This window comes from Argentina silus (genome assembly GCF_951799395.1).
Source record: "Argentina silus genome assembly, chromosome: 2".
In the NCBI taxonomy this organism is placed as follows: domain Eukaryota; kingdom Metazoa; phylum Chordata; class Actinopteri; order Argentiniformes; family Argentinidae; genus Argentina; species Argentina silus.
Genome location: NC_139656.1, coordinates 10,369,625 through 10,387,062, shown reverse-complemented (window position 1 = coordinate 10,387,062; position 17,438 = coordinate 10,369,625). Strand labels below are relative to the sequence as shown.

General features: G+C 43.5%; 1 protein-coding gene across 1 annotated transcript; it reads left to right on the top strand.

Moving 5' to 3' along the window:
- The first annotated feature begins 411 nt into the window (after positions 1-411).
- On the top strand, positions 412-3,203 carry LOC310800924 (frizzled-9). The gene has a single exon (XM_083664807.1). It carries the CDS (start codon positions 1,087-1,089, stop codon positions 2,836-2,838), a length of 1,752 nt encoding a protein of 583 aa, XP_083520933.1. The 5' UTR covers positions 412-1,086; the 3' UTR covers positions 2,839-3,203.
- Positions 3,204-17,438: the final 14,235 nt, after the last annotated feature.

Here is a 17,438-nt window from a genome sequence, read left to right as displayed (position 1 = left end):
CAAATAAGTCACAAAGTCACATTAAGCAATAAATGGTAAACTATTTATAAATCTTTGGCCGTATAACGGTGTTTAATACATGCGGCTGTTTCTAATGCCACTGTGTGGAATGCCCTAACTACATTTTTTAACAGGGAGTAATATCCGCACTTTCATTACATTGCCACGCCAGAGGCAACCAAATCAGAATGCGGCCAACTCTTTAATTCACACCTTCCAGCAAAATATAGTGGTCCCCTATGGCTCGTGGCTCGTATTTTCTGCGTAAAGGCAGTAAGAAAAGGGCATTTCAGAATGAGTTTAAAGGCGGGGCGAAACAAGTTCGTCACCCAACTCCCGCCCCGTTATTGAAGAGGCAGAGAGAGCAGAGCAGGCTAGAGGGAAAGTTATAATGCACTCAGGCGATGGAGGGAGAGTAACATGCTACTGTAGCTGGAGAACTACTTTCAAACGACCGAATATCCCGCTTTCTGTGTGCTCATGTGGATATGAGAAGTAGAAATAAGGGATTTTAAGTTTTTTTTTGTCAATCCTGTTCGGAAACAAAGGACTACCAAGGTTTACTAAATAACGGTTCAACTGGACATTCTGCCTAGAGATTTTAATATGCGTGCTACCGGTAGTATAGGCTAATTGTTTTCCATTCTAGATACAGCACAGCATATAGGCTATATCCCTGTGCCGCCGATGTTAAATATGAGGAATTTACCCTGGTTTAAAATTCGCCTCGAATTGGAACTTGTAATGATACGTACATTTTATTCCCTCTTGTAATTCGGATTCGGTTTCCAAAGAAAACACGTTTTGCGGAGGTGTGTAAGTCTGTCCAGAGGAGACGCATTGATCGGGGACTTACTGTGAACTGTTTCATCAAGTTTTTGCCACCTTTGAACTTGCAGTAATTTCATCAGAATTGACAGTGAGGACAGTTAAGCATATTTTGGGTCTTCACTTCGGAATTGGGTTGCAACAGTCTACTCACCTAATAATATTTTTTTTTTCCTCATGGGATGAAATATTCTACTTTATTATTTTCTTTCTGATACATTTTGTATTAAGTGATACATTAATTTTTCTGATATCACCATGGATGTTTTTCATTTGAGGATTGTCATTTTACTTTGGTGCCAATTTATTACTGGTTCCAGCTTGGAGATCGGAGCATATGATATTGAAAGGGGCAGACCTGCTAAATGTGAACCCATTACCATCCCCATGTGTCAGGGCATTGGCTACAACATGACTCGAATGCCCAACTTCATGAAATACGAAAGCCAAGCTGAGGCCAGCATCAAACTGAATGAATTTTCTCCTCTGGTGGAGTACGGCTGTGACGTGCACCTTCGCTTCTTCCTCTGCTCCCTCTACGTTCCAATGTGCACTGACAAAGTGTCCACCACCATCCCAGCCTGCCGGCCCATGTGTGAGCAGGCCAGACAGAAGTGTTCCCCCATTATGGAGAAGTTCAGCTTTGGCTGGCCTGACTCATTAGACTGCTCCAAACTGCCCACCAAAAACGACCCCAACTCTCTCTGCATGGAGGCTCCCGAGAATGACACCAAGCAGGAGACCAAGAAGGGGGAAGGCATGCTCCCAGTGCCCCCCAGGCCCAGACAGCCAGGCTCGGGCAGTGTCGGTCGTTCAGGCACCAGCCTCGGCTCGTGCGAGAACCCAGAAAAATTCCAGTATGTGGAGAAGAGCCAGTCATGCGCGCCACGCTGCTCCTCAGCGGTGGATGTCTTCTGGTCGCGGCGGGACAAGGACTTTGCCTTCATCTGGATGGCCGTGTGGTCCACTCTGTGCTTTGTCTCCACTGCCTTCACTGTGCTCACCTTCCTCCTAGACCCGCAGCGCTTCCAGTACCCAGAGCGGCCTATCATCTTCCTCAGCATGTGCTACAATGTCTACTCGGTGGCTTTTGTCATACGCTCGGTGGCCGGGGCGGAGAACATCGCCTGTGACCGTGAGAATGGTGAGCTCTACATCATCCAGGAAGGGCTGGAGTCAACAGGCTGCACCATTGTCTTTCTCATCCTCTACTACTTTGGCATGGCCTCGTCCATCTGGTGGGTCATCCTCACACTAACGTGGTTCCTCGCTGCAGGGAAGAAGTGGGGCCACGAGGCTATCGAGGCCCACAGCAGCTACTTCCACATGGCTGCCTGGGGCATCCCTGCCATGAAGACAATCGTCATCCTCACCATGAGGAAGGTTGCGGGCGATGAACTGACGGGGCTGTGCTACGTGGGCAGTCTGGACGTCAATGCGCTGACAGGCTTCGTGCTCATCCCACTCTCCTGCTACCTTGTCATCGGCACCTCCTTTATCCTCACAGGCTTCGTGGCGCTCTTCCATATTCGCAAGATCATGAAAACCGGCGGCACCAACACAGAGAAACTGGAGAAGCTCATGGTGAAGATCGGTGTGTTCTCCATCCTCTACACGGTCCCTGCCACATGCGTCATCATCTGCTACTTCTACGAGAGGCTCAACATGGACTACTGGAAGTTTCGGGCACTGGAGAGCAAGTGTGTGGCGTTCCCTGGCCGCCGGAACGAGGACTGCTCTCTGGACGCGTCTGTTCCCACTGTGGCTGTGTTCATGTTGAAGATCTTCATGTCTCTGGTGGTGGGCATCACCAGTGGTGTGTGGGTGTGGAGCTCCAAGACCCTGCAGACCTGGCAGGGCCTGTGTAATAGGAAGTTGGCCATGCGGACTAGCAGGAAGCCCTGCGGTAGTGTCAGCTGCAGCAGCTCCCATTGCCACTACAAGGCTCCAGCCGTGGTGCTCCACATGTCCAAAACAGACTCCTATCTAGAGAGCCCCACACATGTCTGAGACTGTAACCTCAAGTGGGCACTTATCCAGTGTCAGCTACAGATACAGGAAGAGAGGGAACAGTTCCTGCATAGCATGCCATAGAGTTGGTTGTTTATGGTTGACAAACTGGACATAAATGCAAAAGAGACCTTGCATGGATGTATCAACATTTGGTTTGTTTGTCCATCCTTTATGTTTATTTATTGTGTTGAATATTTAATTGCAGGTTCTCTATATTTTTTTGTATATTGTATATAAGCACATGTTACAAGAAGAGTTATGCGTTTTTGATATGGGGCCTGTTGAGATGTATAAGTGCCTTTGAAATGTCATATTTTTCAGAAAAGTGATTGCCAATTAAACATATTTATTTTCATCAATGACTTAACTTGATCTTTTCAAAGTGAGTTTTACAGTTTAGCAAATTATGCATTACAGAGATAATGGTCAAAAAGCTGTCATGCCTGAAAACATGCGTTTTATGATTTTACAAAAGTCCCTCTATAACTATGATTTGAATGTCTGCTTTGAAAATATCAAAAAATATAATATAAAATATAATATAATAAGTATTAAGCTACTGTAATTCATTTTTGAAGTTTTGAATCTTAATTTGCCAGTGTAATAATAATACAATCTGTGCTTCGGCCAAACTGCATAGGATATAACGATACAAGATGTGTAAATAGACATTTCATTATTTTGCATTGCACAGTAAAACACACAAAATAATTCATTTTCATCAGTGAAAAGTATCCTACAATGACTGTTTAATACAACATATATATTCAAAGGGCAATTATTCTGTTCCCCTATCCAATGATCTCTGTTCAAGAAAATAACCAGACTTGACTGTTTCAATACACTATGGTCATTATGTCAGTATGATGTTCAGGCACACATTTGGAGAAAAATGTAATTCTGTGTTTATTCATTAGAACTTAATGACCTTGTGGACCCACCTAGAGTATGAAGCTCTACTGGCAGAACTAGTCATATTTTCCCAAGTGACATCAGATGTTAATGTGGTATGTCATTTCATGTTAACTCTGTCCTTGCATTGCATCAGTATACTGTCAGATTTGTGGAATTCAAAAGGCTTGACTAAAACACGAACAAAAAGCTGTGTGTTCAGCATAGTCCAGTCTCCAGCCAAATTTCTGGTCGGTTGACAAAAGCATTAATATTATTCTAACCTGCAGTCTAGCTTGTGGCGGAAATTCGTCAGCGCCTCCAGGCCTAGATCTCTGCCTTGCCCGTGTTTGTGAAGTTATGCTGAACTCTCTGTTTTCCATTGAAACATCATCAGCTCCAGCAATAATAACTAACATGGGGTGACAGCATTCCATGGTGAGAGAAAGAGAGTGCAGTAGTTTTGCTGGTGAGTCATGATACTGTCTTTAAGAACACATTTGTCTGTTTTGTTGCCCAAATATAACACTAACAGTGAACATGTTGGAGTTTTCATATGTAAAATACAACAGTTGGCTGTGATGAAATCCGTAATCTTGGGCCTTAAACTGTATACATTACCTTATCTTTGTTATATAGATGTAAAACTGCTACTGTATTACAGGCAGTCTTATTTCACACCTCATAATTTTACTTTCGGCCTTTAACACTGATGAAGTTTACATTTTGTGCTGTTCCTTCCAGCCTATCCTTAACGAAGGCCATTTGAGTTGCACGCCCCCCCCCCCCCCCCCCCCCCTTCTCCCCTGTCGCTGGTGGCTGCCTCCTGCTTGTGCAGACATTGTACATGGCTTGGCAGCACCCTTCCCTCCCTGGAGCTGAAACCACTGTTACATTTCATCATAAAAAGCTGTATTTGTCTTGGAGCTGCGAGTTGGGACCATGTGGTGTGTAAACCACATGTACCAGTCACAATAAAGCACAATTAATGCATGCCTGCCTTCAAGTTTATACACAGGCGACATACATAAACACTCAGTTCTCATAACAATAACAGTCTGTTCTGCGTCAAGCGTTACAACTGACAAAGCCTTTAATGATCAGATACTAAAGCCGCCTGCTCCTAGTTTTGTGGTGAGGGGATGTTGGACAGATTGAAAATATGTTTGTTTGGCAGAATTAGCATACCATTGTAAAAAAAAAAAGAGATGGTTCGTCAGTTTTAAGCTTTTGTTAATTTAAATAAATGTGGCCATTATTTTAGTTGAGTTAAGAGTAGGCCTTCCATTATTTGTAATCCAGAAATCTTTTATTTCCCAAAGGGAATATAACCATAGATCTCCATCGTAATGTTAGGAGAGGAATTGAGCAATATAACTCACACAGTCACTGCATGCTGAAGTCATGATAAATACATTTTGGGGGGCATTCATTCCCAACACAGACCTTTATACATTCTGATCACTCTCTAATAATAGTGATCACATCACATGACGATGGAACACAATAATGTGCAATTTACTGTCTCAGAGTTTGTAAGTTAAACATTCTTAACAGCATTCTTTATTCAGCCAATCAAAACCCCTGAAATGTTTCACATTGACATTTTAGCTTTTATGATACATCTAAGCTGAAACTATTCACAAAGAAGCCCTTAGGGAGGCACCACCATAATAGAGAATCCTAATGGCATTGTAAGAGAGCGGACAAGATAAAGTATCTGTGTAATTGTCTGCTCTCTGAAAGGAAAAGCCTATGTCTGCCCATGTGTTTGATTAAAGGAGATCATTAAAGCATTTGGGCTTTTTCCCCCCTCTTTGAAAAAATCCAGAAAAAGAGAGAAAGAGAGCTCCTCATTACTCCCCACCCCCAGACAGTATCCCTTTCCTGCACTGGTTTTGATGTGGAAATGAGTCTATTGAAAAAGCCCATTGAAAAGCTGCAGGCCCTTAAAAAGGGTGTAGCGCCAAAATGTGTCCACCCCCCCACCCCCCATCCCCCAGAGTCTTGTGTGCCACTGCCTCATCCTCAGCCACGTCCCACCTGCTGTGCACCCTTGTGTTACTTGCACTCTCCAACACAGGCAGACACACAAGAGCATGCATGCATGCATGCACCTACCAACATTGTACCATCCATAGAGGACTCCAAAGGCACCAAAGAGTTTCTCTACTAGAACAAGCCAAATAACCTTTTTCTTATGGGCAGTGCATACTGTAAGTATATAGATACAAATGTCAGGCCAAGCATTGTTTATCGTTTATATAGTGCAGGCAATTCAATGTCAAACTTTGTTTATTTCAGGGAGGTATCTCTTGGTTGTCGTTTTGGCAGCCATCCGGCACAGAGCAGATATTTATCGCCAAGTGACACACACACACACGCACACGCACGCACACACACACACACACACACACCCACACACACACACACACACACACACACACACACACACACACACACACACACACACACATCAGCCTCTCATCTCCTAATCACAGACAACTATCAAAGACATCACATTATCTAGGTCAGATGTTTGGGAGTTTGCTCCCTCTTAAGTTGCCATTTTGATTTTGGTTGCTAGGCAGCTCCTCGCTCCACTCTGATAACAAAGTCTCCCCCTAGAGAGAGAGCGAGAGCGAGAGCAAGAGAGAGAGAGAGAGAGAGAGAGAGAGAGAGAGGGAAGAGAGGAGAGAGAGGTCTAAAGTGGATGAAGGCAGTGCTTGCTCTATTCATGACTTGTTTATAAAGAATTTCAAAGGCGAACAGAAATGTAACACAGTGATGCTGTTAACTACTCGCTCAAGAGCCCAGCCTCTCCCTCCTACCCACCCTATTTTGCAGTGAGGCTGTCAACTGCTGTCCATGACATTTTCATAGGTTGTCCATCCATGCAACTACACCTTTGATGTACGTTTTCTTTTTAGCTGCTGTTTGAAGTGTGTTTTTTACTCTAGAAGATGGTAGGACAGATTGACAGTTGAATGTACACACACACACACACACACACACACACACACACACACACACACACACACACACACACACAAACACAGACTACAGGTGGGGTTATTGGATGTCTCCATAGGTGTTGTTATAGTATAACTTGAGTGAGACAGATGCAGTAGGATCATTGTGTATACGCACGTATACACCCACACCCACACACTCTATCCCAAATTCCTTTCATCTCATGCTTGGGTATCAAAAGCCATCCCTCTGGGCTCTGTCTCTTATGAAGCTAGCTCCATCTCTGCCTCTCTCCTCTCTTCCCAACCACTTCTTAGACTGGCCATCCTTGCCTGTATGCCTGTGTTTTTGTCCTTACTTATGTATTTGATTTGTTGCTACTTTTTTTTTTTATTTGTGTGTGTACTGGTGGTGAATGTTATTTTCTGAGTATGAGGTGCTGTATCTTTTATATCTGTATCACAAGTGTATGTGTGTGTGTGTGTGTGTGTGTGTGTGTGTGTGTGTGTGTGTGTGTGTGTGTGTGTCCAACCGGCTCTTGTTTTTTTTTTCTCCAGCATATATGCACAGTGATACTCACAATTCAGTAATGCATATGTCAATGACTGCTTTTATGTAGGCTGTACATCTCTTCTTAATGTTGTGTACAATTTCTCGCTTTCTATGTTTAGCCTTTGCATTTGGCAACTCTGTGAGCAAACACAGTTGTCCTTCAGAAGCTCCAGATAACACCCTCTTCTCCAGTTTTCTGTTTGTCCTCCCAGCAGTCAGACCAAATAAAACAAACACAATTTATTCAGGAATGGACTAACCAAGGAATCAACAAATAAGAACATGTTTGGCACAGCTCAGTCTCTCTTCTCTTGACTGGGCTTCAGAATTACTTCACAATGGTGTCTTAAGCCCTGTATTACAACTGACATTATCCTTAATAGACACATACGCACACCTTTGCATATAGGCACAGCAGATTATATATTACCATTGAAAGATTTATACCACTGGGGATTAGCAAATTGTAAACTCATCACTTTCGTTGTACTGTATGTGTACAATGTGATTTGATTAAAAATGTGCTGTTTTTGCGATCACATATCTTCACCCATGGCTATGACATTTTTCAGATACCTGTCCAATTATATGACAGATAGAACCCCATACTAGATCAAGAGCCCCCAACTCATGTCCTTGCGAGCAACAGTGTTTGCCTGCTTTCATTCATCTCTCATTTATTAATAAATGATTTAGACCTGGAAACCAGGTGAGTGTACTTTCTGGACAATTAACGGCATAAACCGATCAATCTAGAGCCAAGGCATGAAACAAGCAAACACTGCCGCCTTCAGAACTGAGGTCACCAGCTGTAGAGTCATTGTGTGGCATTCCAGTCTGCACCTGGCGAACTACTGTAGGTGATGTCACTCGCTCATAGTGGGGGTCAGATATATCCAGGTTTTCTGTCTAGTGGTCATTCTCTGAGAAAGGTACTTTTGTGCTCAGTTGCCAATGGGATGTTTGTGCAAAATTATGACCAAAGTCGTACTCTTAAAGTAGATCGGAGATAAACATTGGGCTAGGCTGTGCTTTTAAGTTGACAGTGGTTGAGAGGCATGTGTAATTTAGGCAACCCTCAAAACCAGGAAACAAAGGACCATTGCTCTGGCCTAGCCTGAGATGCATAGCACAGAGAATGCTTTGTACTGAGAAAGAGAAGGAGAGGGAGGGGGAAAGAGACAGGGAGAAAGACGTCCACTAGGGAGTGTAAACCTTGAAGCGGCCAGATGCTGCCAGGTCTGTCCACTGCCCCCACTTTAGTCTTTAATTACTGAGCACGTCAATGGTGCAGGGTGACATGTTAGAAAGGCCAGACAACAACGGTGGATTGAGTTTTGCACCTATGACTTTGGTGAGCTGTGGTACATGCACAGCTGCACACACACACACACAAACACACACACACACACACACACAACTTTTGGGTAAAAAAAGTTAGGGTTACACTAGTCGAGCTCTTGCCTAATGGGAGGACTAAAGTGTGTCACATTGGAGAGGTTTATCAGAAACCTATCTTAAGTAGATAACCTGCCTGTCAGCCTCAGACGTGGTCTTCCCATCCACTTTAAAACAGCAGCCAAAACGGTTCCTCTGTTAATACAGAATCTAGCAACAGCATGGAAAGACCCAACCTCATTAGAGCTTGTGTGTGTGTGTGTGTGTGTGTGTGTGTGTGTGTGTGTGTGTGTGTGTGTGTGTGTGTGTGTGTGTGTGTTATGTCTGGGCCTGTGAACACAAACACTTAAAAAAAAAAAAACTGAAAAACACACAACCTCGTAAACATGACTTCCCATGGGGGTTGTGTCAGTATTACTCTTATTAGTGAGTCCAGACACTCTGGTGTGGTCGTAAAAAAAACAGCCCCGCTAGGCCATATGTAGCCCATTAGCTCAACTCACGCCAACATCGGACTAGTTCCCCTGGCACCCAGCATGGCATCCCCTGGAGTACTGGGTCTAGTTGCCATCATGGCCCTGCCAGGCGGATGAGACAGGTACAGACGATATGACGGTTTAACACGCTAGCAATGTCCTGCATCTGCTTTACTGCCCTCCGCTTGGCCAGACAGCTCGTTGGCTGCCGTTGCTTCCAGGAAGAGGAACATAAAGACAATTAAGGTGTCCCAATGCTAACAGGCGGTCATTTTGGAGAATTAGCAGTGGTGCAATTTTTCCACGTTTAAGGAGTAATGGGGCAGGTGATTAAATTGTGGTGATGTACAGATTTGGTCATTTGCTATATTTTCTGATGCAATGTAATTTTAAAAAATGTTGCGAAGAGCATAGAAGGTGCAACTCTGCAGAGTTGAGAGTACCGACAGTTTCCAGTGAGGTACCTGTTATTTTGACCTTACTAGCCAAGAAGCTAATGGCTTGTGATTCTTTTTTTTATGGTAGGCGAAGCCTACACATTCAAATACTCAATATCTCAAATAGTCTCATAACATGAGTCTACTCCACCCAACAAAATCTCACTCTTGTCCATTTCCTTTCCCATCCTTTATAGTGACCACAGAATTAATGCAGAGATTTCTCAGTCAGTAATTTGTTGTACAACTTTTAAGACACATTTAATAGTGGTTTAATTAGATCCAGACTAGTGTTTCTTGTTTCCTGCCCTTGTAATGTTGTGGGAAAAGTGGAAGGGAATACACTGAACGAGGTCAATAGTATACCAAATTCGATTTGAATTTCCTGTAACTGTAATGTACTGTAATGTACTGTAAATTGGAACAGAATCATGATATTGAACTTACTCATATTACTTTGAAGTATAGTTGAAGTTACACTCAACACACTCACATACTGTAACATGTACCACAGCCTTTTCCAAAAACTGTTTTAATAGAAAACACGCACTGTTGGTGCACTCAGACAGAAGAAACAAGGGGTGAAATGAAAAAAAAAAAGGAGGTAAACAGAGTGGCGTGCTTAGGTCGAGGCCCAAATTAGGTGTCCTGTCAGGTCCCTGTGTTTGTGGAGCCCCTCTTAATCAGGCATGTTGGAAGGAAAAGCAGAGAGAACAGTTCCTGCGTATTTATCTTAAACACAGCTCCATATGGCAGCAAGCCTCTTGTTACAGGGAGCTAGAGGAGCTCCTCATGCCAGGCTTGTTTTTCTTATCAGTGTTTAATTAAATGAGGTGAAAATGGAGGACTGGAAGGAGAGGGGTGGGGTGGCTTTTCTTTCCCCACAGCAGAGAGTAGAGACGTGGGGCGAAAATGAGCGCCCCAGGGCATGAACGTATACTGGGCCACACCGAAGATGCTGATGGGTGAAAAAAAACTCTTTCTTGTTTTTGTTTTCCTTTCTTTTTGTCTTTTCTTGCTTCTCTCCCATCTGGAGCACCTTGGGTGATAGAATGTGTCCATTGTTTTTCTGGCCCACCCCCTCGGCCCACCACAGTACACTCATCATTATTACAACACATTCTGTGGAGAAGGAGCTACATGACATCTGTGGTCAGCCATTCCATTTCCTCAAGCTATGAAGCATGATTATATGGATAGGCTAGCTCAGCATGTCTGAAGCCTTTTTCTGTCCAAATGATGGTTTGGAAATGAAGGATCTACCTGGAGTTGCCATTAAAATACAAATCAATGTGGTCAATGTGGTCCCTCTGTCAGAATAAATCACATGAGTCACTATAAACTCAAGGGGAAGTTTTCTATACATAGTCAATGTTATGGTCAGGCAGACAGGTCTGTCAATCATTGATGTGTAAACTGATATGTTCATTAATGTGTACTGTCCCGGCCAACTAAATTGCTAAATAAAAGAATGTGTGCTTGATATTGCATTTAGATATGCTTATCTAGATGTATTTTGAAATTGGAGTCATACGTGTCACATTAGCTCAGACTCAGCCCACTTAGTGTACATGTGAAGGAAGCTCTCACAGGTATTGAAATCAAATGTCTCATACAGGCCCAATATGGTGCAATGAGTTTGACTGGAAAATCCAGGGCAGCTTGTCTACACAGAGACCAAATTTCAGAGCACCAAAAATAGCCGACCACACCACACCATGTATATATCCCCATACCTGTCTGACACAGAGCCTGTATATATCCCCATACCTGTCTGACACAGAGCCTGTATATATCCCCATACCTGTCTGACACAGAGCCTGTATATATCCCCATACCTGTCTGACACAGAGCCTGTACAGCAAAAACATACCAGAAACTAGACCGTGCCAGACACGAGGGCCAATCCCATTGTCTGGAACCCCAAGAATCCCAAAGCGGAGGCCTGTGCCAATGTTTGCGGCTTCCACTGCTCGCTGTGGCTGGCCCTCGAAGGACGCTCAGCCCAGGAGCTGGTCTAGTCTCACAATATCTCTCTCTCTCTCTCTCCCATCTGCACTGCATTAGTGGGCCCTGACGCGCTGCCCGCCACTCAAAAGAGTCTTTATGGATCTGCAAGACTGTTTCCTATTAAGATCTTCATCGCCATCAAGGGCTCTGTTACATAGACTCACACCTCAGCTGAAAAGCCTGCCTTCCATTTGCATCCACTGATATAGGTCTGTTTTCTTTTCTGGGACTGGAACAGTTAGCTGATTGAAGGCGGAGGGGCATTACGATGTGGCGTGTGACTTTAGTGCTGCCAGTTTTTCCCCTCCATTTCCTTTTATCAAACTACCGAGAGCCACAGTCACCTAGTCACATAGGATTAGTAGTTTGTTGGAGAAGTCAGCCATGAGCAGTCTTTCTTTTCGTCTGAGGTACTATACATTGGTGTCCTGCATTCTCTAGTTGGTTTTACCTCAAATAAAGGGCTATGGTACGATGTGGCTTGCACAATCCCATTACAACGACAAAACGACTTCTAGGTCGGTTAACCATACATACTGTGAATGTGAGTGCTTGTGTCTCCGTGTACATGTAAGTGGATGTGTGCCTTTGAGTGGATGTGTGCTTTTGTGTGTGTGTGTGTGTGTATGTATGTGTGTGTGTGTGTGTTTGTGTGTGTATGTATAAATACAGTATGTGTCTGCACGAGCCTGTCCCTGTCCACACAAATATCTACAAATAGCTGAACAGAGAAATAAGTCCAAAACAAAAAAGGTGAAAGCCCTGTGCACTGCCGTGCAGCTTCTTCAAGAGAAATAAGTTGAATACAAGTCTTGCTGGCAGTTTAGCGGAGGGACAAAGGGGGAGAGGTGATAGGACTCACTCCCTCCCAGGTGTTGGCTCCAACAGAATCCCAGCCAAGAGGATGTGGTTTCCCCTCCACCCCAGCCTGGCTCAGGAAGAATGCTGAGTTATTGGGAAAAGCGGGACAAGGAAAAGATACAGCATGTACTGACCAGGGCAGCACTATTTTGTGTTTTACTAGCTAAATTAGGCACACATGGCCCCGGCCTCACACTTTTACCTCAGCAGATTCAGAAAAGCTGCTTTTGTGAGACCGGTATTGTTCTGTCAAATCTTTGTTTATAACATGTGTTTATCAGAACATTATGGCTGTTTGAGATGGCTGACTACTACACGTTTTTCAGGCCTGAATATTTTGACCCTCAAGCATTAGCAAAAGCTAAAAGCCATGGTGAAATATTAGCTGACGTGAATCAGATGTGTATAGAGATCGGTATGACTCTTTAATTTAAGATTAATTGGGGGGGGGGTCTCTGTAAACACTTGTTTTGGGAGAGGTTTCCTTTAGTCTGTTCTCTCAAACAGCACCTCAGTATTGGCACCTGGCATCAACTGCTATCATCGGAATCAGTGAATCTGTGTCCCAATTCAATACAGGGGCCTCTAGCTTTCCCAGACACAGTTGTCCAGTCCCTGGTCCTTAGAGAGATGGAAATATGGTATTGTGTTTCTGTACTGGTGAAAGTGCAAATCGAGAGGAAGTTTGAGAGCATGCTATAGCCACAGAGGGAATGATGGAAGGGGAGTGTAGACCAAAATAAAAACACTATAAAAACAACATTCCAAAAAAGGTTATGTGCCTTTCTAAAAACAGGAGCTGCATCATTTATTAAAAGTATCTGCTGGAAATAACATTATTGCTGCAAACAAATGTTATGTGGGAAACATGATAGCCTGCCAGATGTTCTGGGTTTGTTTCTCTTGCAAAAAATATGTGTGGGCCATGTCACAACATATCAACATAATTTGAAGCGAGATATTATGAATGTATTGACAAAGATTAATTGAATATCAAAGCAGAGAGATACATTTTGGCGCTTTGGTGATTTTACTCAACAGAAATGCAACAACAACATGACTTTGATTTGACTTAGTAAATGTGAAACATTCACTCTATCAAAGAGGATAGAATCATATTTGTGTTGAGCGATACTTCATAATGATACACCCACATACTGTACATACTTGTAGTTTACACTGTGGAAAAGAGGCATGACTCAAAAGCTTGCTACCTTGCAGTCAATGTAGCTCTCCCTGCTAACAGACCTGTGTTGTTGTACCCTTGACCTGACAACCTTGTTAAATAAGGTATCAGTTTAATGATGCTGACAGTGGGCCATAGACCAGACGACTCCATGCTTATGGCTTAATGTGAGCTGTCCTTCTCTGCTGGTATCTAACCTTCAACCTGCATGCTCCAGCCTATGAGCTTTATGAGCAGACCACACTAGGCCCCTAGACCCCTGAGCGTCTCTGCTCGCATGTGGACACCAAACAAGCATCTCAATGTCAACCAAACATCATCTCATGGTTCATACCCCCCCACCCCATCAGTTCCACTCAACAACAGATTCTCAGCTTTCACAAACGCAAGAGAGAGGACACCGTCTCCACTGAGCCACCCGCTTTGCTTTATTGCATTACCCATAATCCCGCTCACACGCTACTGTAGCAAGGGGGCTCTCAGTCCGAGTTGGGTTTCCAGGAGTTGGCACACAGACAGGCGTCCTCACAGGCGTCCTCTGCCCTCCAGTCAGCGAGAGGAGCAAATGGTACCATCTTGGCAAAGGAACACAGAGCCTGGAGGGCACAGTCTCGCCCCCTGGCATTCTGCTCATTTAGCACCACTGCAGATGGTGGCAGAGGGGGGCATGGACATCTACCCATCTGATTTTGGAAACAGGTTTTTGTGCCAGTAAAAGAACAGCAAAGTAGAAACAGACTGGCATCTAGGTTAGAGAATAACTAGTGAGAAAAGGTAACGAATAATAGTAAAGAATAATTCTGCCATAGCTCTTTCCCATAGAGAGAACTATAATCTCACAACACATGCTAATGCAAAACAAAGGCCTTCACTTTTTATGAAGTGTGAGCATGTGTAAGGCCCCAGCAGGCATAGCCCCGGGCCCTCAAGGGATTGGTCAAACGGTTCGCAGTGGTAGCCTGACCCACGGCCGCTCGCCTCACCACACACAGCCCACCGCCCGACCCCGAGGAGATTACAAGCGCACCCAGCGAGCAATAAAACGGGTTGGCGCCAGAGCCGTAGCCTGCAGTTTCACGTTATCGCATCTGTCAGCAGGAAACCAAGCTGGATTAAGGGGACGGGGCTCTGGGGTGGGGGGCAGCCATTTCTTGTTTGTTTCCTTGTCATGAACCCCCTCATCAGTTGTCACTGTTAATGCTAGCAGTAATCCTCAAGTAGAGGCAGAGGAGGCCCTGAGGTCTTAATATCACCGTCTCCATGAACCCTTGATTGATATGTAGGTTAGGTATGTTGAGATCCTGTTTGCAACTGCATTTGTATGCCATATCCACTTTCATTGCAACTTAAAAATGTGTGTTGTGGCCATAATGGGTATTGGGTTCAGGTTGTTGTAAACTAAAGACCATGTTAAGCCTTTGCAAGCAAGGGTACTAATCAATCAACTAATCACTAATCAACTAAGCCTCATAAAGACCTCTTCACCCTCACTACCCCCCTGTACTAACCCTAACCCTAACCCTAGAGACCTCTTCACCCCCACTACCCCCCTGTACAAGTTTTTCTCCTGTTAAAAAAAAAATCTTCTCGCATTGTGACTGCCAATGGCCCCTGGTCTGAGCATTGATTACTTTATCTTATGATGACTGATGGATAGATGATTCACTTACTTAAACAAATGTATTTGCTGTAAGTCGCTTTGGATAAAGGCGTCTGCTAAATGCCATAAATGTAATGTAAATGTAAATCAATTAATTGCCCTGGTTCTATATGTGCATGTTATTTTGCCTCCAGTCACTGCAGGAGCCATCTGCTACACTGTGACCCAGTGAGTACCAGAACAGTGCTCATGCACTACGGAAGTGCCCAAGCTCTGTATGTGTGTGTGTGTGTGTGTGTGTGTGTGTGTGTGTGTGTGTGTGTGTGTGTGTGTGTGTGTGTGTGTGTGTGTGTGTGTTTGTGTGTGTGTGTACTGTATGTGTGTGAATGAGAGAGAGAGAGAGCAGTGAGTCAAGGCCTGCATTGCATGGGGTGGGCTATGGACTCTGCACACATAAGGGGACCAGCCTGTTTATTACTGAGACATTAAGGGAAGGCCATTCTCTAAGGCCGTGAGCTATGGAAGAGAACGGTTACGGTCTTCTAAGTAGAGTAAAACAAATGGACACAGCTAAAATGAGGTGACATCCGGTTGTCACTGTTGGGAATTGTGGCCATTCAGTCTGTGTTGTGCGGTTGATTGAGAAAAAAACCCTGATGTGTGTGTTTTCATGCGTGACATTCACATGACTTGACTTTTCTTTCTTTCTTTTTTTTGCCCCTAATTGGAGGACATGAAAAGAAAATTATAATTATAATTATAGGTATGTATAGATACATATGCACATACACATACCCATACATACATATACATATGCAGTGGCTTTGGAAAGTATTCGCACCTCATTTTGTTGTGTTATAGACCCAATTTAAAATGGATTAAATGTATATTTTTGCATCAATCCACACACAATACCCCATAATGACAAAGTGAAAACACATTTTAGAAATGTTTGCAAATGTATTCAAATTGAAATACAGAAATACCTAATTTACATTGGTAATCAGACCCTTTGCTATGACACTATTATTTGCTCAAATGCAAAAATTTCTTCAACAAGTCACTCAACAAGTTGAATTGAGTCCATTTGAGTGCAAGTATAATAGTTCATGTGATTTTGGAATGAATATCTTGAATATCCTTTGTTTTTTATAGAGTCTCTGGTTTGCACAGGAATCAATTACACACTGTGTGGATTAGGCTGTCACTACCAACTCAGCAAATGTCATCATTTTCTCTTGATCCTCACAAATTCTCCAGCCCCTGCCAGTGACAAACATATCCATAACATGATGCAGCTACCACTATTCTTCACACAAGGGATGGTGTGGAAACTGCAACTGTGCTGGAGTTGCACTAAACTTAATGCTTTGTAGTGAAACCAAATAAACACATTTCCAGCCACTTTCTTTGCTGTATCACTTGAATTCATTGTTGCAAACACAATTATGGATGTGAGATATATTATTTCCCATTCAGGGATTCTTTTTGGCCACTTTGTTATAGACCAATTTTGTAGAGTGACTGAGATGATGTCCCATCAACTGTGCTTTTTCCTCTCCACCATTCAACTTCGTAGATTTTTGTAAGTCTCCCAGGCCTCAGGGTAGCATTATTGAGCAGTTTTGTTCCTCTCCATTTGCTCAGTTTGTAATGACAACCTGACCCACACAGTGTGTAATTGATTCCTATGCAAATCAGAGACCCTATAAAAACAAAGATATTAATTCCAAAATCACATGACCAATTATCCTTGCATTAAGATGGACTCAATTTAGTTGAATTGATAACAATGTTACCACAATGATAACAACAGCTACATTGACCTCAACACCAGCAACAGCCAACGGTACATCCCGACCACTGGCCTTTTTGGACCCCGTTATTCAGCCTGGAAACACAATGGTGTTTCCCTTTAACTTGAAAGTGTCACTTGTGAACCATTTTAGTATCTTATGCCCACAGTCTACCGAACTGTAGATAAAGAATGAAGTGTCAACAGTGGTCCGTTAGTGCTAGAAAGAGAGAAGTGTTGTGTGGTTTGGAATTCAGCTGCTGTCACAGCATGGCAGGGTTACTCACAGCCAGGTAACTTGACTTAACGGTGAAGCATGTTGTTTTGCGAATTTGAGCTTTGTTGCCCTCTCTGGCCACAATGTAAATTAGAAAACTTGCATATGCCACGTTTTATAATAGCAGAAATTGTGTGCATA

Coding starts and splice junctions, on each gene's coding strand:
- LOC310800924 (XM_083664807.1), top strand. CDS start 1,087: ATGGATGTTTTTCATTTGAGGATTGTCATTTTACTTTGGTGCCAATTT.